The sequence below is a fragment of the Barbatula barbatula genome (assembly GCF_947034865.1).
Source record: "Barbatula barbatula genome assembly, chromosome: 10".
NCBI lineage: Eukaryota > Metazoa > Chordata > Actinopteri > Cypriniformes > Nemacheilidae > Barbatula > Barbatula barbatula.
In genome coordinates, this window is record NC_136773.1 from 16,251,072 (window position 1) to 16,270,520 (window position 19,449).

A 19,449-nucleotide genomic window follows, 5' to 3' on the forward strand; every position below is an offset into this window, starting at 1 on the left:
AAGACAGAAGTTATGAAACCTACCTGAGTGGTGATTTACATTTTTCATGCATCAGCAACTAATCATGTTTAACTGAATCAGGCTTTGACCTGAATGACTATTAAAGCATTTATAACGGCCATGTGACCTTAGATACTGAGCAGAGAGAATTGCTGTCTTTCATGTGGATTAATACTTGTTTATTCTGTAATATTTAAATATTAATCAAATAAGGCCATATTTTGTCATACTGAAATAACAATACGTTTTCCACCACACCAGCCCTCTTTATGAACAATATATTTTATGGTTTGCAGACATAGCCTACTGAGCTTGCCTACATACAATCTTAAATTAGGCCTATTTACACTTATCATTCATGTTTTCTTGTGTAAGCGCTTTTTTTTATTTTGTTTCTAAAATATCAAGCAATGAGAAGAGGGACCTTAAAAATGTGTGCCCGTTTTTTATTGAAAAAGAGTTGCCTGGGCAATGAGAGACGTCAGCTCAAGAGTATGGGTCCCTCTGGTGTTATAAAAAGAAAGAGCATTTCTTTAGTTCTGAAAATATTTACCTCTTAAATCGATACTTCACCCAAAAATACAGAGAAAGATATCTGTAAGAATGCTTATAACCACACCGATCTTGTCCCCCACATTGACTACCATAGTAGGAAAAAATACAATGGTAGTCAAAAGTACCCTAGATCTGTTTGCTGTCCGACATTATTAAAAATGTCTTCTTTCATGTTCAACAGAACAATAACAAAAGTAGGTAATAAAAAGTATTTTTTCTATGGGAGTATTCTTCAGAACAAAGAAAGATTTGGAACAACTCAAGGTGGGTAAATTCTGACAGAATCTTCATTTTTGGGTGAAGTATCCCTTTAAGATTTAGATGTTAATAACAACATGCATTTGGTCTAAAAATAACTAGAAAGGCTGACAGGGTAGATGAATAAGCATTCAGTTTGTTTCATTTTTTAATTCATCATTTGATTTACAAAAACAAAAACATTAAATCTGGAAAAAACATTCTCAAGGATGTAACATGTAACCACACCTTCAATTGATATTTAATAACATAATAAAGCTGTTTTATCTGGGTAAAAACACAGTGTTACACAAATTTGTGTTACAGTCCAACTACAGTTTTTATTGAGCACAATTTCATATTAGGAAGACACATGCTGTTTGTACAGTATTTAAATATTTCATCCCTTGAAGACAAACTGTTTTTTACAACCTCAAATTGACTATTCAAACCCACACATCTGCCCAACAAACTCTCCTGCGCAAGTTGTGTTTGGGCATTGTGTTGTTTGGCGTGACAGTGTGGCATTATTCTAGGCTTTGTGTGGTTATGTATTGTTCTCCTGTGGTATCCTTTGTTGAATAGGTGGTGATGCTACAGGGCATTGCTTTATGCTGACTCTGACCGGTGGGAATTGAAGGGACTGATGCGGTTCTATGACTAGGCCACAGATAGAGAAGAGGAGGAGCAGAGAGAGGAACAGCATCAGAAGCGCAGGCCCCAAGAGAACATTGATTTGGAAATGGACTAAATTACTTTTCAATTAAAGAAACACCAATCCATAGCTATGCAGGAGAATCCAGGGTCTATAGGTGTGGACGGAGGATACACCAACAATGTACCTGCTTTCCTCACTAAACTGTGGACTTTAGTGGAGGACCCAGAGACCAATCATCTTATCTGCTGGAGCACTGTGAGTTCATCTTGATAGCATTCTTGGGTTTATTTTTGTTCATAAATAAGATATAGACCATTAAAGGAATAGTCCACCCAAAAAGGAAAATTCTGTCATGAATTACTCGTCCTCAAGTTGTTCCAAAATTGTAAACATTTCTTTGTTTGGTTGTACACAAAGAATATATTTGGAAAGATTTTATCAACTGGGATTTCTGGGGCACCTTTGACTACCATAGTAGAAAAAAATATTGCATATTTTTGTTCTGTTAAACACAAAATAAGATATTTTGAAGAATTAAGAAAAAACAACAGTTCTGTGGCACCATTGACTACCCCAGTATTCTCAGTTGCTAACTTTCTTCTAAATATTTTACTTGTGTTGCAGGACAAATACATTTATACAGGTTTGGAACTACTTGAGGTTAAGTAAGTTGCAACAGAATTCTAATGTTTGGGTTTATTTTTTTAAATTCAGCTACACACTTGTGAAACGTAACAAGCATTTTTTATTTCAATTTTGTTTTTAGAATATATGTGATCCAGTTATTTAAAAATATTGAAATAGTTTGGAACCACAAACTCATGACAAACTCTTTGAGATAAATGCTTGCTTTAAAACGTGAGTACATAATCTTCTAATGAAAATGTGTAGTTGTTCATTTCTACATATCAATTTAATTCACACAAATGTAACATTGAATTACCAATGTAATATAATATATAATTAAATAATATTAGAGGTGTGAGAATCCAATGAGAAAAAACATTGCGGGCCACTTTTCTATAACTTTTTTGTCTCAGTTTAACATTTTAACAAAGTCTTACAAAAAGTGGGGAATCTTCTAAATTAGTGATACAGTGTTTAATATTTCTTGTTTATGTTTAGTAATTTTAAAGTAAATATTGCTGCCCTTTAATTATTTTACTTCATTCATGATTGGATGTTGATGTTTTGCATTATTATTTTTTCATTCTGGGTTTAAAGTTTGGCTTGTTTAGGTTTGACCTAATAATATATCAACCCCACTCACAGACACTCTAAAATGGTGATGAATCTCCTTCAACTCCACTACCACCCCCCTCCAAAAAAATTATAATATTGATAATAAATAAATGTTTCTTGACATTATTTGCATAGATTTGTTTTGTTGTTTTTTGCAACAATGTTTCCCTGTTGCCATGTTTTTCCCCTTCTAGACTGGCACCAGCTTCCATGTTTTTGACCAGGGCAGATTTGCCAAGGAGGTTCTGCCCAAATACTTCAAGCACAATAATATGGCAAGCTTTGTACGGCAGCTCAATATGTGTAAGCATCTGCATGCCCTGACAAGCATCTCACAGCTTTCACAGACACTCCATATTGAAAGAGTGTTTGTTAACCTCTCTCTCCCCTCTCAGACGGCTTCAGGAAGGTGGTGAATATTGAGCAGAGCGGGCTGGTAAAGCCAGAGCGAGATGATACTGAGTTTCAGCACCTCTATTTCCTCCAGGGCCACGAGCATCTACTTGAACACATTAAGCGCAAGGTGAAACGTCTCATCTTTAAATGATTCCCTCTCTGTATTTTCTTACATTCTCTGCCTCGGACACACACAAACAAGAGAGCTGAACGATTATTTATGTTCTCCCATCACATTTATTTCTGTTTGGGCAAGATGATTGTGCGCATTTGTTCTCAGGTGTCGATAGTGAAGAGCGAGGAGACTAAAGTGCGACAGGAGGACTTGAGTAAACTGCTCTACGAGGTTCAGGTGCTTCGCAGTCAACAAGAGAACATGGAGATGCAGATGCAGGATATGAAACAGTAAGCTATTCTAAACATGCCATCATTTGCAAGCTCACAACAAAACTGGACCTCAAAGAACTTGACCTTTCACCTATATTATCTCGGCAATGTTACACCTACTTCTTTGGTCGATTCATTTAAGTTCTCTCCATTGTGACTCTCAATGGAATGGTGTTTTGTTAAAGCTGCCTTAACAGAACATTCAGCAGCTCACCTGACAGATGGGGTCTGGTGACATAACCAAACACCCACAGTTAGTTGCTAAGCTTAATATTTCTATATTAAATAGATCTATCTATCTATCTATCTATCTATCTATCTATCTATCTATCTATCTATCTATCTATCTATCTATCTATCTATCTATCTATCTATCTATCTATCTATCTATCTATCTATCTATCTATCTATCTATCTATCTATCTATCTATCTATCTATCTATCTATCTATCTATCTATCTATCTATCTATCTATCTATCTATCTATCTATCTATCTATCTATCTATCTATCTATCTATCTATCTATCTATCTATCTATCTATCTATCTATCTATCTATCTATCTATCTATCTATCTATCTATCTATCTATCTATCTATCTATCTATCTATCTATCTATCTATCTATCTATCTATCTATCTTAGGCAGAATGATGTTCTCTGGAGGGAGGTGGTGTCCCTGAGGCAGAATCACACGCAGCAGCAGAAAGTCATGAACAAGGTATAAAATACAGCCATAGAAAACAATTTAAAGGTCCAGTGTGTAATTTGTGGGATGATCTATTGATAGAAATGCAATATAACATACATAGCTATGCCTTCAGAGGTGTATAAAGAGCCTACACATTGAAGCGTTATGTTTTTATTACCTTATAATGAGCTATTTCTATCTCGATACACCGCGGGCCCCCTTGCATGTAATTCAGCGTGCTCTGTCAGCCATTGTAGTGTTTCGAAAGGGAGGGAATTTCACTAGATTTCACTGATGGGACCTTTAAGAGACCATTCAAAATATCCAAATAATCAGAATTTGTAGTGTATTGTGGCCATTCATGTCCAGTGTCTTTTGAATTTCAACAAAATCAAACCTCAGGAGTGACATCATAAAGTGAACAGCAATGTGAAAGACTGACAGCATGACAGGACACTTGAAAAGTGTCATAATAATCGCGTTTATCACATATATTTCTTTTTAAATGTAATTTTTTTGAAAATACTATTGTCTTACGTTTTTTCAGTTTCTGCAAATAAATAAAAATGAAAAAATGTTTGTATTTGAAATATTAGTAATTCGCAGAATGAAACCAACATGATCATTTTAATGAAACATATACCTATAAATATTAAATCAAACTTTAATTCTGATAGGTTGATTTTGGATACAGCTGAGTAATGCTCAATCATGCTCTGTTTCTCTGTTCTATTAATAGCTGATTCAGTTCCTGTTTAGCCAGATGCAGTCCAATACTCCCAACACTGTGGGAATGAAGAGAAAGCTGTAAGCCGTAACACACTTCAACACAAACACTAATCTGAAGCATCTGATTTTGTATTGATGTACACATTCACAAACAAAAAAGAGCAAACAAAAATAGCAATCAACAGCCTGATGAACACAAACACAGCAGAGGAAAGGCCAGCTCAGCTGGAAAAAGTCAGTTGACACAATTCACGGCCTTAGCTGCGCGGATGAATGGAACTGAATGCTGAGTCAGACCAACGCACTCTTGTCCTCACGCATACACCCGCAAACACGTGCACACACACTGTGGCGCATGACCCCTCTGTTAAAAGATGCGTCGTCAGCTAGTGTGACGCATAAGAACAAACCGAGTAAGAGTCAGTGCTTATACCCCGACGAAACATGCATTGATCGAAAAATCCACATCTTATCACCAGGGGTCATATAGGTTTATCGATCACCACAATTGTCCAAAGGTCTATGTATGTTACATACTTAATAAGGGATGATGTGGCTTCTTTCTATTATATGCTGCTTATTTCCTGCTCCTCAGTCCTCTGATGCTGGATGATGGCTGCTCTACCCCTCCGGACTCTAAATTCAGCCATAATCACTCCATGGAGTCCTTGCAAGAATCATTCTATATTCAGTCGGTGAGAGTGCTTCTAATGTGAAAGATCAAGCATTAAATAAATAAATTAATGTACTTTGGTCGTAAAGTTGAGTTTAAAATAAAATATGAGAAAGACAAAATCTCTCTTTTTTACTTTTATCCAGCAATCCACAGAAACTGCATCCTGTTCCACTAGCAGCGCGATGACAAGAGGACCAATAATCTCAGATGTCACTGAAATGTCAAAGTCTAACGCCATGGCTTTACAAATGCAGGCAGAGGAATCAAGGTGAGCGACTCTTATTTTTTAAAGGAAAAGTTCACTCTTAAATAAAAATTGTTGTCGTTTTCTCTTATTTAGTTTCATGTTGTTTAAACATGTGACGTTACCCCTTTTGGAAGACAAGAGGAGACATAGCTAAAAGATGGCAAAAGCAACATAAATAGAATTTTGTGCACTATATCTTATGTCACACTGTACATATGTCTGGATTAATGTTATTTGTTTGTTTAGGGAAAAGTGCCTGATGCTGATAAAGGAAGAGCCAGTTAGTCCTAGGGTGCAGAGACGAGTGGAGGGTGTACCATTTGGCCCCTGTGAGGTGTGTGCTGAACCCCCAGTCCTCCCTGTTGCGATGGTACAGTCCGTCCTAGAGGGTAGAGGATCTGTCTTGGGAGAAAGAGGGGCCAAAAGACCCATGTTAGAAAGGTATAATGCAGATATAATCTGTTTTGGTAGGACTGCAAAGATTCTAGAGTCAAAATAATGTTGATGGTAAACATACTTGAAGATACTTTTCAGTTTTGCTTTACAGCATAAATAATTTACAGTTATACTTGAAATATAATTCTATAATAACACCTGAATAATTAAATTGAGTTTAAGAAGTGACCAGACCCAGACTTACATTTAAATGGGTCTAGGGCATATCTAGGAACAAGTATATCATATATTGATTCAATGTGCTTACATTTTCACATTGTTCATCTACTGTATGTTAAAGACCAGAAATACCTGATGGTGTGGATAATGTCGACGTGAATCTGGAGGATTTACAGCTGCTTCTGAGGAGTCACCAGCAGAGCATGGATACCAATGTCGCACAAATGGATGTAAGTATGAGAAAGAAAATATGTGTAAGTGAACGAGAGGATGCAAACATAGAACTTCATTTCATTATTCATTTTAATGACTCTGATTTACCAATGACATTTTATAGCCCTTCATATTTCCACTGCCTTTAAATGAGTGGAATTTTACAGAACTGGATCCAAACCTGAAATCTGTGAGTTTTCTTACATTACTACAAAAACTGTACATGACTGTGGCTATAGCAGATAAATGCATGATTTTAGAGGCAGCGAATAAAAGAAAGACGAAAAAACATAGCAATTCTAGCATGATCATTGTATGGACACATTTATAAACTGACTGTGTATTTGTGATTGTACAGGAGCTGGCCAATGCCCTTATCCCTACCGCTGTTTCCCAGTACATGTTTCAGGGGCAAGAAGCAGAGGCCTACACAACTGCTGGCTATGAAGAACAGTGAGTCTCTGAAACCACAGCCAGCAAAGATCCCTTCTGAGAAATAATCAGGTACGTTATGTCATATCAGCTGGGGTAAACAAGTATCTTTCAAGTCTACTTCACATTTCAGATTACCTTCATTTATTGTGTCTCTTTAAGGGGGAGCCAAATGAAAGAATTCAAAATATAAGAAGGGAAGACTCAAAGTATTTTGGATAGTAGACAGGGAGGTGACACCAGCCCTTTTGAAGATCATTACCTGCATAATGGGCCAAAAGTAAGGTGCATCTGGAGCAATATATTCCATGTCAAATGGGATATTTACCATACCACATACAAGAAGTGTGGCCTACATCAAGATTGTTTGGATAAGGAATATAAAGCATTTTTCTCAACCTAAATGCAGGTGAACTGTATGCAATATGATGCACATCATTGCGGCCCAGGTTTGAATGTGTGTTGGAGTTTCTGCTTGTGGAGCTGTGATTTCATTTCCCCATAATATTTAAATGTTCATTTTAAGACTTCATATTATTTAGTTCAAATTACTATTACTTATAACAATCCTTGTATTTAATATAGACTTAAAAATGTATAAAAAGTACTGATTCAAACATATTATGCATGTATTAACGTGAGAGGTCTAGGGGTTCGAAAACGAAAATGATTCACTACTTTTTGCACACTTTAGTGTCTTTATTTGATCAATTATACTATAGTATCTGAATTGCTCTAAGTATCTTTGTTTCTAATCTATTATTTAATTGATCAGCAAGCCTCACTGAATTTACAGTTGTCTTTGATACACCAAATCGCAAATTGTGAGATATTTGCCCACATTTGCCACAGATGTAGTACTGGTTGGTTAGATGATAAAGGAAACGCTGAATGCCTTTGAGCTGAGCACTATTGTTATGTGATATTTCTATTTTTCAATATTTTTATTTATTGTATTCAAATTTGACATTTCAGTTGACTGTTTTTAAACACTATCAACAAAAGACGAATATATAACAATAACAGCGTAAACATTTGTTTATTGTTCCTGCCAAACCTCATATACGTAATGAGGACAAACCAACACACAACATACAATACAATTTCAAAAGGACATTGCACTTTGTTAATACAGGGCAGCCATGTAGCAAAGCAAAATACCCTAGATCTCTTACAAATGTTTTACATTTAAAGTGCAATATTGTTGCATTTGTATGATTTCCAAGAAAGCAATTTCTGCATTGATTTGTATGAATGATGACTGAGAATGATGATTAAGATGGAATACATTGCACTAAGGGTGATAACTGTATTATAAATAGGCTTTATTCAGTGTTAGTTTATATTCTCCCTTTCCCCTGTTCCCCAACATGGAGCAATAATTAAACGGTTTATTGTGAGAAGGTTGCCTTTTCACATTGAAATAAGAGTTGTATAGTTTTTTTCCATTAAATGATTACTTGCACCAGTGATAAATGAATGTACATTAACTCATTAGTATAAGCCTATTGTAAGAAAGAATACTGGAATTTCATTCTGGATGTAGTCTGTTACTGACTCTCAGCAGTAGCAGTGCATGTTAAAAAATATATAAATAAAGGTATTGTCAAAGCATGCAAAATCTCATTTTTGTTTTTACTGCTTAGATTCAATTTATGGTAGATGCACGTCATTATCAAATGATTACATATGCAGAAATATGTTTTGTCATATTCTAGACATACTTGACATGTTTTTAAAGGATGTGCCGCCTATATACATTTTAACTGCGGTAAATCTAACAATTATAGTAAAATTATTTTCTATATTCTATAGACATGCTTTCGGTTTTACGGTTTTATTGCTTTTCTCCCATTCACAGCGTCGGTTTAATGATGACGTAAAAAGCGTGTACGCCGTAAAGCAGCCCGAAAGGCCGTAAACAGGAATTATCCCTTATGTCCCGGATGTTATTTCGCATTAGAGCGCCGTGTTTTGGTTACATGGGTTGCTAAAGCCGTGCCATTCAATACGACTACTATTGTAATACGTGTGATTAGTGCATTGACTAAACCGATATCACAAGCGCCTACATTATCCGTCGTATGATGTCAGTTGTACCTCCCAATCGATCATCTACCGGTTGGCCCCGCGGTGTAAATCAGTTCGGAAACAAATACATTAGCCAGCCGGCTAAACCGCTCACCCTGGAGAGAACCATCAACTTGTGAGTAGAATCTTTCAATATAACGATTCACATGAATAGCTGTCGTGTTTTCTTGAATGTGACTTATTTAATAAATAACGCTTATTAGTCGCGCGTTAAAGCTGCGTCCTGGTGCAACGTTGATATGAATTAGTTAGCTAAGAACGCGACCTGTTAGCAATTAGCCAAATGCACTTAACCATGTTTGAAGCGTTGATCAAATATGTTTATTGTGCAGTTTAAACTTATCAATCTCTTACGGTTTCTTTTTCATAAACCCATGCAATATTGGTTCTCCCAACAATACACACACTTTTTATATCGTTACCATACCGCTGATTCTCAATAGCCAGATACCGAGTAATTATTAGCTCTGGATTCTAAGAGCCTTTGTATTTGTTACAACTCCCCAATAACTCGATATCCTCGTGGGTGAATAAACTTCTTCTAAACCGTGGTTTTTTTTACAGATATCCTTTAACGAACTACACGTTCGGCACTAAGGAGCCGCTCTATGAGAAGGACAGCTCAGTATCCGCACGCTTTCAGCGGATGCGGGAGGAGTTTGAGAAGATCGGGATGCGGAGGACTGTGGAAGGAGTTCTGATCGTGCACGAGCACAGACTCCCTCACGTGCTGCTTTTGCAACTTGGAACTACCTTCTTCAAACTGTACGTTTTTACGTTTTTTTTATCCCCCCGCGGGTTTGGTGTGATGAGATTTGCGTGTGGGTTCACAGTTTATATGTTTTGTTTTTACAGTCCGGGTGGTGAGTTGAACCCTGGAGAAGATGAGGTGGAAGGGTTAAAGCGGCTTATGACAGAGGTATTTTTTTTATTATAAATGTATTTAAAGTGGTGGATTTCAGAGGACGGTTAAAGGAAGTGTATTTTTTTATTGTAAATAATTATGCTGTGTTAAAATAAAAACCTGTCAAATGAATGTTTAAGTACGGAATCATTTTATATTTGTTGTTAGATTTTGGGTCGACAAGATGGAGTAAAACAGGACTGGGTCATTGATGACTGTATTGGTAACTGGTGGCGACCAAACTTCGAACCACCTCAGGCACGTAATCTTTTCATAACAGCACTTAATTGTATTATTGACTTTGTCACTTTGAATCAATACAGTATCACATTTATTTTTAGTTTTATTTAATCCGATTATTACAGTTGAATCTAAAATAAGATTAAACAGTAAAATCTTCGTTCTCATTTCCTTCCACAGTATCCCTATATCCCAGCACACATTACTAAGCCTAAGGAACACAAGAAGCTTTTTTTAGTACAGCTGCAGGAGAAAGGTACGGTGAAATGTGGTTCGTTTCCCTAATGTATTTTAGTCAAAAGTAATTACGCAGCTTAACTTTTGTGTTGTGTGTGTTTTTAGCCTTGTTTGCTGTACCAAAGAACTACAAGCTAGTGGCCGCTCCATTGTTCGAGCTTTATGACAATGCTCCTGGTTATGGTCCTATTATATCCAGTCTTCCACAATTACTGAGCAGGTGTGATATTACTTTATCTTACTGAGTGTTTTCAGAATATTGGACAAATTATGAAAGCGTGTTTTGAAATTTTGTATTGCATTAAATAAACTTTGTGGCTTGACTTCGATATGCTGTCCAATGAAACAACAATTAACCATTTTGAACTATGTATTTAACAAAATGCCAAAACACAATCCTGTCGGAATGAAAGCACACTAGTAATCTCTGCAATTGGTGTTGCTTTGGCAGAAATCCGATGAAAACCATGTAGGAGATCTTAGGTGTCTATACTATTTCATCTGCCTTGTCACTGCAAATAAATACAATTCGATTTTCGCATGTGATTCATGCAAATAACGTTGCATGGATTTTGTGGCTAATCTACTTTTTTCCCCACATAGATTTAACTTCATCTACAATTGAGAGGCATGAGGTTATGTCATCATGATCATGGGCTGTCTCTGTGAGCGCAGTCTGATGAGAATCAGAGGGGTGATGGATGAAGTGATGAGGAGATCCAGTCTCTCACTTCCCTGTCCTGTTTTCAGTTATTGCTCTAAATCACATTGAAAAGTATGCATTCTTTTTTTTCATCTGGATGGATACATGGCAAGTCTGTGCTTTATTAGACTTTTTCATTAAGTAACTACCCGTTTTATGTTTGACTAGTTAGTGACTAGTCTTTAGAAAAAAAAAATGTTTCAGTGACTTTGTTTTTTAATCCATGTATTTTATAATAAATTGTTATCTGTGAGATATCTTTGTGTTGTCTCTGTTTATCAATTTACAGCATTATTGTATGGTGTTTGGAACTAACGTTTTGCAGTTTCGTTAAATATTTCACTATCAGTGAAAGTAAAATATGTAGGGGATTCATTATAACACTGTTGGCAACATTTAAAGCTAGAATGTCACTTATTTTACATAATTTTCTTTAAGATTAGATAAAGGCCTTTAACTGGCTCAGTAACTTTATACCTGCAGCTCAAGTGGCAAATCATTGCATTACAGTGAGTTTGGGAACAAACATCTGATTAAAAAAGTCATTTTGGAAAAAATGCCAAATGTGTTTTGATGGGAGGAAACATTGCTCTGGAAGGACAAACTTGATTAATAGCAAGTTGGACTGAAATTATTTTTTAATGAAAATATATTAAACATATATTTCCAGATATCATTCAAATCCTTGAACACCGATTTGAAAACATGATAACATTACAACATATATCAGGTCACTGTTTGGCATAAATGCTTTTTTCTTAAACTGGATAAGGATTTTGACTATACGCACAACAACATGTTGTAGTACTTAAAAAGTTTAATAAGTATCATTAAACTACTTTGTCTCACATATTCTTAATTTTAAAATATGACCAACAGGGAGCTAATGAACAGGGTGAGAGAGTTTGAAACGGATGATTCGGGCTTGTAGTGGGCAACTGTTCTTTAAACAGATGAGTGACTGTACCACATAGTCGCTGGGTCAATGTCGTGCAATGGAGGAGGAGTTAAGACAAGCTGGTTTTAGGTTTATTTCAAATGTGTGCACTGAAAGACTCAGTCTGTATGAATGAGGAAAGTAAGAGTTTCTAAAGGAGGACAACAAATACTTCTCGAACACACTGACGAGAAACTGTACAATAAATTGTAAGAATATCCGTGAAATCAAGGACCCTGTTGCCACAATGCACCTTTCCAGCAGGTAGTGGCGCTATCGGCTTTAAGTTGAAGGACTGCCCATGACTGATTATAAAACAAGGAAAAAGTGTAGGACCAAAGGGAAAGTGGGATGAATAGTAACTATCTATCCACTGACAGACCTTATAAAAATAAAGGGAACTGACACTTTATCATGAGCTTTTTAAAACAAACTGATTTTTGGCATTGGCAAGTTTGGGTTCAAATCTCAAATTAAATATGAAGTCTGTCTGCCAGTCAGCTCACTTCCAGCATGCTCTGCGTTGACAATATCCCGGTATCTTAAAAAACAGCAAGAGGATAAACATCAGCGCCTTTTTTCTTCCAGCAGGCATAATTCATAAAAAAAGCCTTCTTGGTAAATGGTTGAACTTCTACATACACCTGAAAATGTTGAAACACCTTTAGTCGACATCTCATAATAGCGATGACAATTATAACAATCAGAGCAATAATTACAGTATAGCTATAATAAAGCATAATGTCTTAAAACTACATACAAGGTATTTTCCTTCTCTTTCTCCTCATCTGTTCACAAAAATTCCTCCACCATCTGCATTACAGTATCCCCGACATAGAAACTTAAATATTTACAATCATTCATTTACAACCGATGGCTCTGCCCATTCATCATTTTGTCCTTTTTGTAAAATAAAAAGCAGGGTATGTTTCTCCAAAGAGTCTTAAAGAGGCTCTGTACATATACTGTCCCCGAGTCCATTCACCCCTGAACTCACATTGCCAGTAGCTGACTAAGTGCCATGCGAAACTGTTGGGTGCATCCTGCGAGCTCCCGCACCCTCTCTGTCATGTCTCTGGCAGCACCTGGCGAGGGATATTGCAGGGCTGCGGTTTTGGTGCTCACCACAATGTCTTTGAGCTTGTCACAGAGAGTGTTGCTGTGCTGGGCCACCCTGGTGCGCACCTCAGGGGACTTGGCTTGCCTGGAGAGCGTATCTCCAATGAAAACTAGCTTATGAGCGCTGAGGATGACGAACTTGCTGTGGGCGACGAAGATCTTGGGGGGCTGGTTGTTGTTGACGGAGGAGTAGAAAGCGTCGATGGCGTTGGTGAGCGTGGTGATGTTGGCCTCGCACTGCTCGATGTAAAAGAGCAACAGCTGCCGGTCGCCCATACACAGCTTACCGCGCGGCGTCTGTGGGTAGTGAGAGGGCGGGGTCCAGCCCGAGATGTCGTTGTTGATTGGTTGGGAGACCTCCTGCTCTAGTCTTTCAAACTGCTTTAACTGTTGTAGGACAGGAGAACAATATTTAATAAATTGCATTTACTTAAAGTCAAATAAAGTGTATATATAATCATACGCTGTACAGTAGAAGCCAAAAGTAATGTATGGATGGCAAATTTGCACAAAATGACCTTTAATGACACCTCAGAATTACAAAAGAACTATTTGTTTTGTAATCATTACCCTGGGCTATGTCTTTATCAACTTTGTGCTGTGTGTAGTTTCATGTCAAGCTGCTTCAAATTCTTTTCAAAGATTCTCAAAGTTTATACTCCAAACACACAAATGAAACATGAATACAAAATGTTTAATGCAACTTAAAAACGAAACCCCTTTGACCACTATGTGATGTTTTTTATAAGAAATGTGGTCTAAACACAACTTTAAGATAAAAATTTCTGACTGAAAAGTACATAACTATTATAGAATGTAATATACCTGTTGCTGTTCCAGCGCGGTTTTATTTTGCTTGATGCTCCCCTTTTCCAATAGCTGTCTCTGGTTCTTTTCAAACTCTTCTTTACCCTAAAATACAAATTGCAAAGCAGTCTTTAATGTATAAATAATTTACAATGTTTATTCATATTTATCCATTCATATTATGGTGCTGCTCCATGTATGTGTGTAGTATTTGTACATATTATTAATATACATCATCAATTATCCTTTTGCACACCATCAGGCTTAATGTCCCCTAGTATAATACATATTGTGTGTGTTCCCAAACAGTCCACAAGGGGGCAATATAATATCACAGTAAAAAATCATTTTCAGATGTGGAGAAGATTAAGAAATATATAAGGGAGATACGATTAAGGGACTGAGGAGAATTTATCTGAGCTGAGCTCTTTAAGTGTAAGTTTTGACAGTGCCACACAGTATAGATTTCCAACAGCTGGTGTCAAAGTAAGATGTATGTGGGCTGTAAAGGAAAGCAGGTCTGCACATGCAATCTGAGTGACTGATGAAAAAGCCTACGGCTCGACACAGTTGGGATTACAGACAGAGTCCTAATAGGGAGAGCATAGACACCATTGATCACACTGATGTTTGAGAAGAAACACCTGGTTCTTGTTGTCACCTTCTAAAATGGAAACAGATTAAACACGTGTATACGCACACAGGGGGGTTCTGAGTGTTGTAAATGCTCAGCATTAAACCACATCTTAAATCATTACAAAATGCTCATATGTTGTGTTCATCATGGATGGAGGTGCGTAAATAAATGAGTAAACATTGTGCAAAAACTAGTGGAATTGGTAAAACTTCTTAAATATAGATTTTTGGGGGGTTTCACCGTGTGCCTTTGCCTGCCTAATGAAATAAACTTTCCTACTAAATCCATCACGGACATATTGCAGGTAATAAATGCATTGAATAGGTAACATGTTTGATAGAATGCATAGAATGTTACATTTGCAAATAAAACAAAATATATATTTCATTGAAAACAATTAATATATTACTTTTTAATAAAAAGTGTTTTTATGTAATATTATAAAAATATTAAAAGGAACATAATTAAATAATTATAAATATAAGTTATTCTAAATGACTATATTTGAATTTACGATTGCAAATTATCAAAATGTGTCACCTGTAAATGCACATAGTCATAGTCCTCCATCCATCCCTCCTCTGTCGTCTCATTAGGCCTGTCTGGGGTCCCTTCCTCAGCTGTGAATTTCGGAGGGGAGGGTAGTGGTCGTGACTGGATGTTGGCCCGTTCGGGTGTGCCTGACTGATAGGCCGAGATGTTATTGTTGTTGGTCAGCTGACCCATCATGTCACCCGTGTGCGGTACAGGCGGCAATGGAAGCTGCTGCTGCTTATTTGTCCGTTTGAAGAGCAAAGAAGCGTTGCCATGGAGAAATGACGCCAACTGCTTGGTGTCATCTGGCACGCCACGGGCACACATCACCAGCCGGTCTAAATCATCCCCACCTGAGCCTGCAGGGGGTGCTGTGAGGGCTGCGGGTGACCACCCTAGGGAGTCCAGCGACTGTGTGTACTTCACCAGACCTTGGAAGGTCTCCTCCATCTTCTGCAACTGCTTCCCTAGCTTGGTCTGCAGCGTGCGGTCGGTGGCCTGGGTGGCATTGGCCACGGCACCCCTGGCGAACTCCAAGAGGTCCCTGACGGCCACTCGAATGCGGTCCACAGCCTGTCTGATGGTGGGGAGGTTGGACTCCATCTGAGTAGAGCTACGCCAGTTCCCGCTGATGAAGGACATGAGGACAGACACAGAACTCTCCACACCTTGTTGTAGACGGGACAACCGCTCCATGGCCTGGTCCAGATCTAGAAGCAGCAAGCGGCCGGGGCCAGAAGAGTCCCGCACCGGCACCATGTCCAGGGAAGATGTTGAAAGGTTACTGCGAGTGCTTCCCGTGCTGGACGCAGAGAGACGCTTGAAGCTCACCGTAAGCTCCTCGGTCGCCGCGGCATCACGCACCACCTGTGGAGGCACATCGTACACGTAGTCATTCGATTCTTCACACGTTGAGCGTTCACGGGGGAAGTCGTACACATCTGCAGGGTGGTGGTCCTGTGGGCCGCCCTTGCGAAGACTGGCGGGGATGTCATAGATCTCCTGACCTTCCGGCTGGCGTTTTCCTGTAAGCTGAGGAGGAGGGACATCATAAATGTCTTCTGGTATGGGAGGCTCAGGACCTCCTGCGATCTGAGACAGATAGGCCTGGTTCTGATTCATCTTAGCGAAGTGAGGAGGAACATCGTATGTTTCCTCTCTGATTGGACCATCTGGAACATCTTTGCTGACAGATGGGGGAATGTCATATACCTGGAAAGAAGAACAACGAATTTACAAAAATTGAGCCATGTACAGTACATTCATTACATCTAGTAGATCATTATTTTTTCGATATCATTCATAAAATGTCCCTGTCAAGAGAGCAGCTCTCCTCTTATAGACGATCAGAAATGATCATTGTCTTTGTAATGTTTTGGTACAGATTTCTCTAACTGCATTGTATTTGATTTGTCTCAGTCTTGTATTGAAGCAAATTGTTACCATTTGTTGGTAGTGCAGCTGAATCTTGTCCACACTAGGTGGTGTATCATAGATCTCCTGTCCATCTCTGGTGGGTGGGCCTTTCATAGCCATGGGGGGAGTATCGTACACCTGTGGCCCAGAGATGGAAAGAAGGCTCAGATCAATAACAGAAACATATGACAGAATGTATTTGACTGGATTACACGGTTACATAAATGACTGAAATACACATCTAAAACTATATTGAAAAAAAATAAACATCAGAAGTTCTTGGCACTGGTGGAGGTAATCAAATCTGGATTGAAATGTTTGCTAAATGCAATTTAACATGGTGTCAGTTCTGTGCATCTGTTCCTCACTTTCATTTATTTTGCACCCAATGGCCATTAATTCTTCTCTATACCTTCGACATATTTTTCTCTTTTTCACCCCTTGTGTTTGAACATGTTGAAGCAGAACAAAGCCATTATTGAGGCTGTTGGATGAATGGGGGTCAGATGGAACACTGCACACTGCTACTCATGATAGGGAGAAAACTGCAACTCCCACTCAGACCCTCACATCCTGTCGCACACACGGACGGACGGACAGACACGCACAGAGCTATGCATGCATGACTTCAGATTCAGAATGTGCAAGAAATGAAGTGTGACTTCCGTCCCGCTGCTCTGATAAACCTCTGACATCTGATATAAATACACAAAAGGCCTGCAGCTAAACTTGAACAAGCGAGAACGAAATAACCACACGTACACACACACACACACACACACACACCGAGGCATGATCTGGAGAGATTACAGGTGCATGACTCAAGACAAGAACAGCAGGAGAAGATCAGCAGGGCTGCCGAGATGTTGACCTCTACCTTAACCTCTCACTTCTTCTCTCTGCTACCTGTCCATTGGCTCTGTGTTAAGGTGCTAAATATTGTTCATTGTAAAGGAGGTTTTCTATGGAAAGCTTTTGTTAGATTCAGCTCATTTCTGACTATATATTTATACAGAGTGTAATGTATTTCTATGTCACCCATGTGCTCTTGTTGCTAAAACAAACAATCCTTTTTTTAGTTTAAGAACATGCTGAAAATTAAGGGTGACTTTCTGTACCTTCCAGTGCTCTAATAAACCTTTGACAACTTACACAAATATCACACATACATACCCATGCCACACAGACAAAGAGCCACAGCTCTGTAAGCTTGGATATTAGCAAAGGATTAAAACCTTATAAATGTTTTACAATGCTAGCTGTAAAACTGGTACTTTTTCCACTACTGCAGGATGAGAAAATGTGAATCACACCGACAAGTCTAAACCTACAATATCTGAGAGAAACTAGCTGTCACATATGTTTAGCCTGTTGAAAAAATTATAATTGACTTACTTTCAAACCTGTATGACTTTCTTTCATCGGCAGAAAAAAGAAGATATTTTGAAGAATGTTGGTAACCGAACAGCGATGGTACCTATTCACTTCTATTGTAAAGACACAAAACCAATGCAAGTAAACGGGTAACCGCCATTGTTCGGTTACCAACATTCTTCAAAATATCTTCTTTTGTGTTTTGCAGAAGAAAGAAAGTCACGCTGGTTTGAAATGACAAGAGGGTGAGTAAATGATGATAAATTTCATTTTTGGGTGAACTGTCCCTTTAAGCCAGTGGTTTCTTAAGTAGGCTGTGCTCGTATGTGATACATGACAGGGTTTTAACTGACAAAAAACACTATTGGAAGTAAAAGCGAAGCCCCTGCAAGCATCAATGTTTGTTACCCGCACATCTGACAGGAAATACATAAATACACATTACAGTAGCCTACAAATGTGAGACAGTTATCAAAAACCAACAATCTAAGAGTCCTTTATTACCACAAAGAGTTCCTACTTCTAGCAATAAAGATTGTCATTTATAACAGAAATGTGCTTCTTCTTCCATGAGCAAAGTGAATATAAGTAAAGAAATACTAAAGAAGCATGTAGACATCTTGCTCTTCATTTCAGCCTGTCTGCTATTCCACACTTCCATCATCTCTGCACGAAGTACAAACACACATCCTAACACAAACAACCATTAGCATTTATAATGCTGCCCAAACAATGGCTCTCAATCTGTTCTGTATGCCCTCAGGAGAGCCCGCAATCTGCGAGAAAAGCAGAAGAAACCGTGAATACCAAAACCGTCCATTGAACATCCACTAGGCTCTGTTTCAGCTCAGTTTGATTCAACTGGAGCGTGTCTTTCCTTTCGCAAAGAGGGAATTTGTGACGATGAATATTTGGAGTGATTTTGAGGTGACAGCAGTGAAAAATGTGTGTGTGTGTTTCACTTTAGTCCCATGCTGCATTAGTTCTGTTGGAAACACTGTTGTGCTTCGGCTACTGTAAGATTAATGCTGTGCCTCCGCTCCGCTCATCTCAACTGTTCTGTCTTTTTCAGTCTTTTAAAGCTGTGTTTCCTAACTCTTTTATGAACTTGTCGAGGTCTGTGCTGTCATCCGTGATTCTCTCATTTTATAGCGTTTTGGCTTTGTATGGCTGCGCTGCAGGCTGCATGTGTGCATTGGAATTGTGAGGTCTGGGTATACGTGGCCTCAGGCTTTGTCTCTCGCTGCCTCGGGTGTGTGTGCTTGTACTGCAGTGTGCTGCATTGAACGACTGATCTCGCTGACAGTACATTCTCTCTCATATACACACAATGCACACACATGCGTGCGCACACAGCGGTCTTGGAAAATTCT

At 38.3% G+C, this 19,449-nt stretch overlaps 3 protein-coding genes across 7 annotated transcripts in view; 2 read left to right on the plus strand and 1 right to left on the minus strand.

Annotated features, from left to right (window-relative positions):
• The first annotated feature begins 1,408 nt into the window (after positions 1 to 1,408).
• On the plus strand, positions 1,409 to 8,693 carry hsf4 (heat shock transcription factor 4). Of its 3 annotated transcripts, none has more exons than XM_079465487.1 (13): positions 1,409 to 1,705; positions 2,887 to 2,995; positions 3,088 to 3,215; positions 3,369 to 3,493; positions 4,120 to 4,195; positions 4,905 to 4,972; positions 5,490 to 5,589; positions 5,714 to 5,838; positions 6,064 to 6,258; positions 6,554 to 6,686; positions 6,770 to 6,835; positions 7,004 to 7,149; positions 7,240 to 8,693. In XM_079465487.1, exons 1-12 carry the CDS (start codon positions 1,580 to 1,582, stop codon positions 7,100 to 7,102), a joined length of 1,350 nt encoding a protein of 449 aa, XP_079321613.1. In that variant the 5' UTR covers positions 1,409 to 1,579; the 3' UTR covers positions 7,103 to 7,149; positions 7,240 to 8,693. The 3 variants fall into 3 exon arrangements, with proteins under 3 accessions (XP_079321613.1, XP_079321615.1, XP_079321614.1); XM_079465489.1 differs by having other exon boundaries at positions 1,415 to 1,705; positions 6,554 to 6,662; XM_079465488.1 differs by having other exon boundaries at positions 1,459 to 1,705; positions 3,345 to 3,493; positions 6,554 to 6,662.
• A 251-nt stretch (positions 8,694 to 8,944) lies between these two features.
• On the plus strand, positions 8,945 to 11,508 carry nudt21 (nudix hydrolase 21). Of its 2 annotated transcripts, none has more exons than XM_079466319.1 (7): positions 8,945 to 9,283; positions 9,733 to 9,933; positions 10,024 to 10,087; positions 10,241 to 10,330; positions 10,493 to 10,568; positions 10,655 to 10,769; positions 11,153 to 11,508. In XM_079466319.1, exons 1-7 carry the CDS (start codon positions 9,162 to 9,164, stop codon positions 11,172 to 11,174), a joined length of 690 nt encoding a protein of 229 aa, XP_079322445.1. In that variant the 5' UTR covers positions 8,945 to 9,161; the 3' UTR covers positions 11,175 to 11,508. The 2 variants fall into 2 exon arrangements, 1 of the variants encoding a protein (XP_079322445.1); XR_013787231.1 differs by having other exon boundaries at positions 8,995 to 9,283; positions 10,655 to 11,032; positions 11,153 to 11,507.
• Positions 11,509 to 11,874: 366 nt separating this feature from the next.
• bcar1 (BCAR1 scaffold protein, Cas family member) overlaps positions 11,875 to 19,449 on the minus strand; it is a 66,937-nt gene continuing 59,362 nt past the window's right edge. For both annotated transcript variants that reach the window (XM_079466149.1, XM_079466148.1), the window contains exons 4-7: positions 16,730 to 16,840; positions 15,293 to 16,498; positions 14,134 to 14,220; positions 11,875 to 13,695 (exon numbers count right to left, since the gene is read on the minus strand). In XM_079466149.1, coding sequence (XP_079322275.1) covers positions 13,183 to 13,695; positions 14,134 to 14,220; positions 15,293 to 16,498; positions 16,730 to 16,840 — 1,917 coding nt within the window. In that variant the 3' untranslated portion in view covers positions 11,875 to 13,182. The remainder of the gene's footprint in view (positions 13,696 to 14,133; positions 14,221 to 15,292; positions 16,499 to 16,729; positions 16,841 to 19,449) is intronic.

Coding starts and splice junctions, on each gene's coding strand:
- hsf4 (XM_079465487.1), top strand. CDS start 1,580: ATGCAGGAGAATCCAGGGTCTATAGGTGTGGACGGAGGATACACCAAC. Junction 4,196..4,904: donor AGCAGAAAGTCATGAACAAG/GTATAAAATACA, acceptor TTCTATTAATAG/CTGATTCAGTTCCTGTTTAG. Junction 4,973..5,489: donor GTGGGAATGAAGAGAAAGCT/GTAAGCCGTAAC, acceptor CCTGCTCCTCAG/TCCTCTGATGCTGGATGATG.
- nudt21 (XM_079466319.1), top strand. CDS start 9,162: ATGATGTCAGTTGTACCTCCCAATCGATCATCTACCGGTTGGCCCCGC. Junction 9,284..9,732: donor CTGGAGAGAACCATCAACTT/GTGAGTAGAATC, acceptor TTTTTTTTACAG/ATATCCTTTAACGAACTACA. Junction 9,934..10,023: donor GGAACTACCTTCTTCAAACT/GTACGTTTTTAC, acceptor TTGTTTTTACAG/TCCGGGTGGTGAGTTGAACC.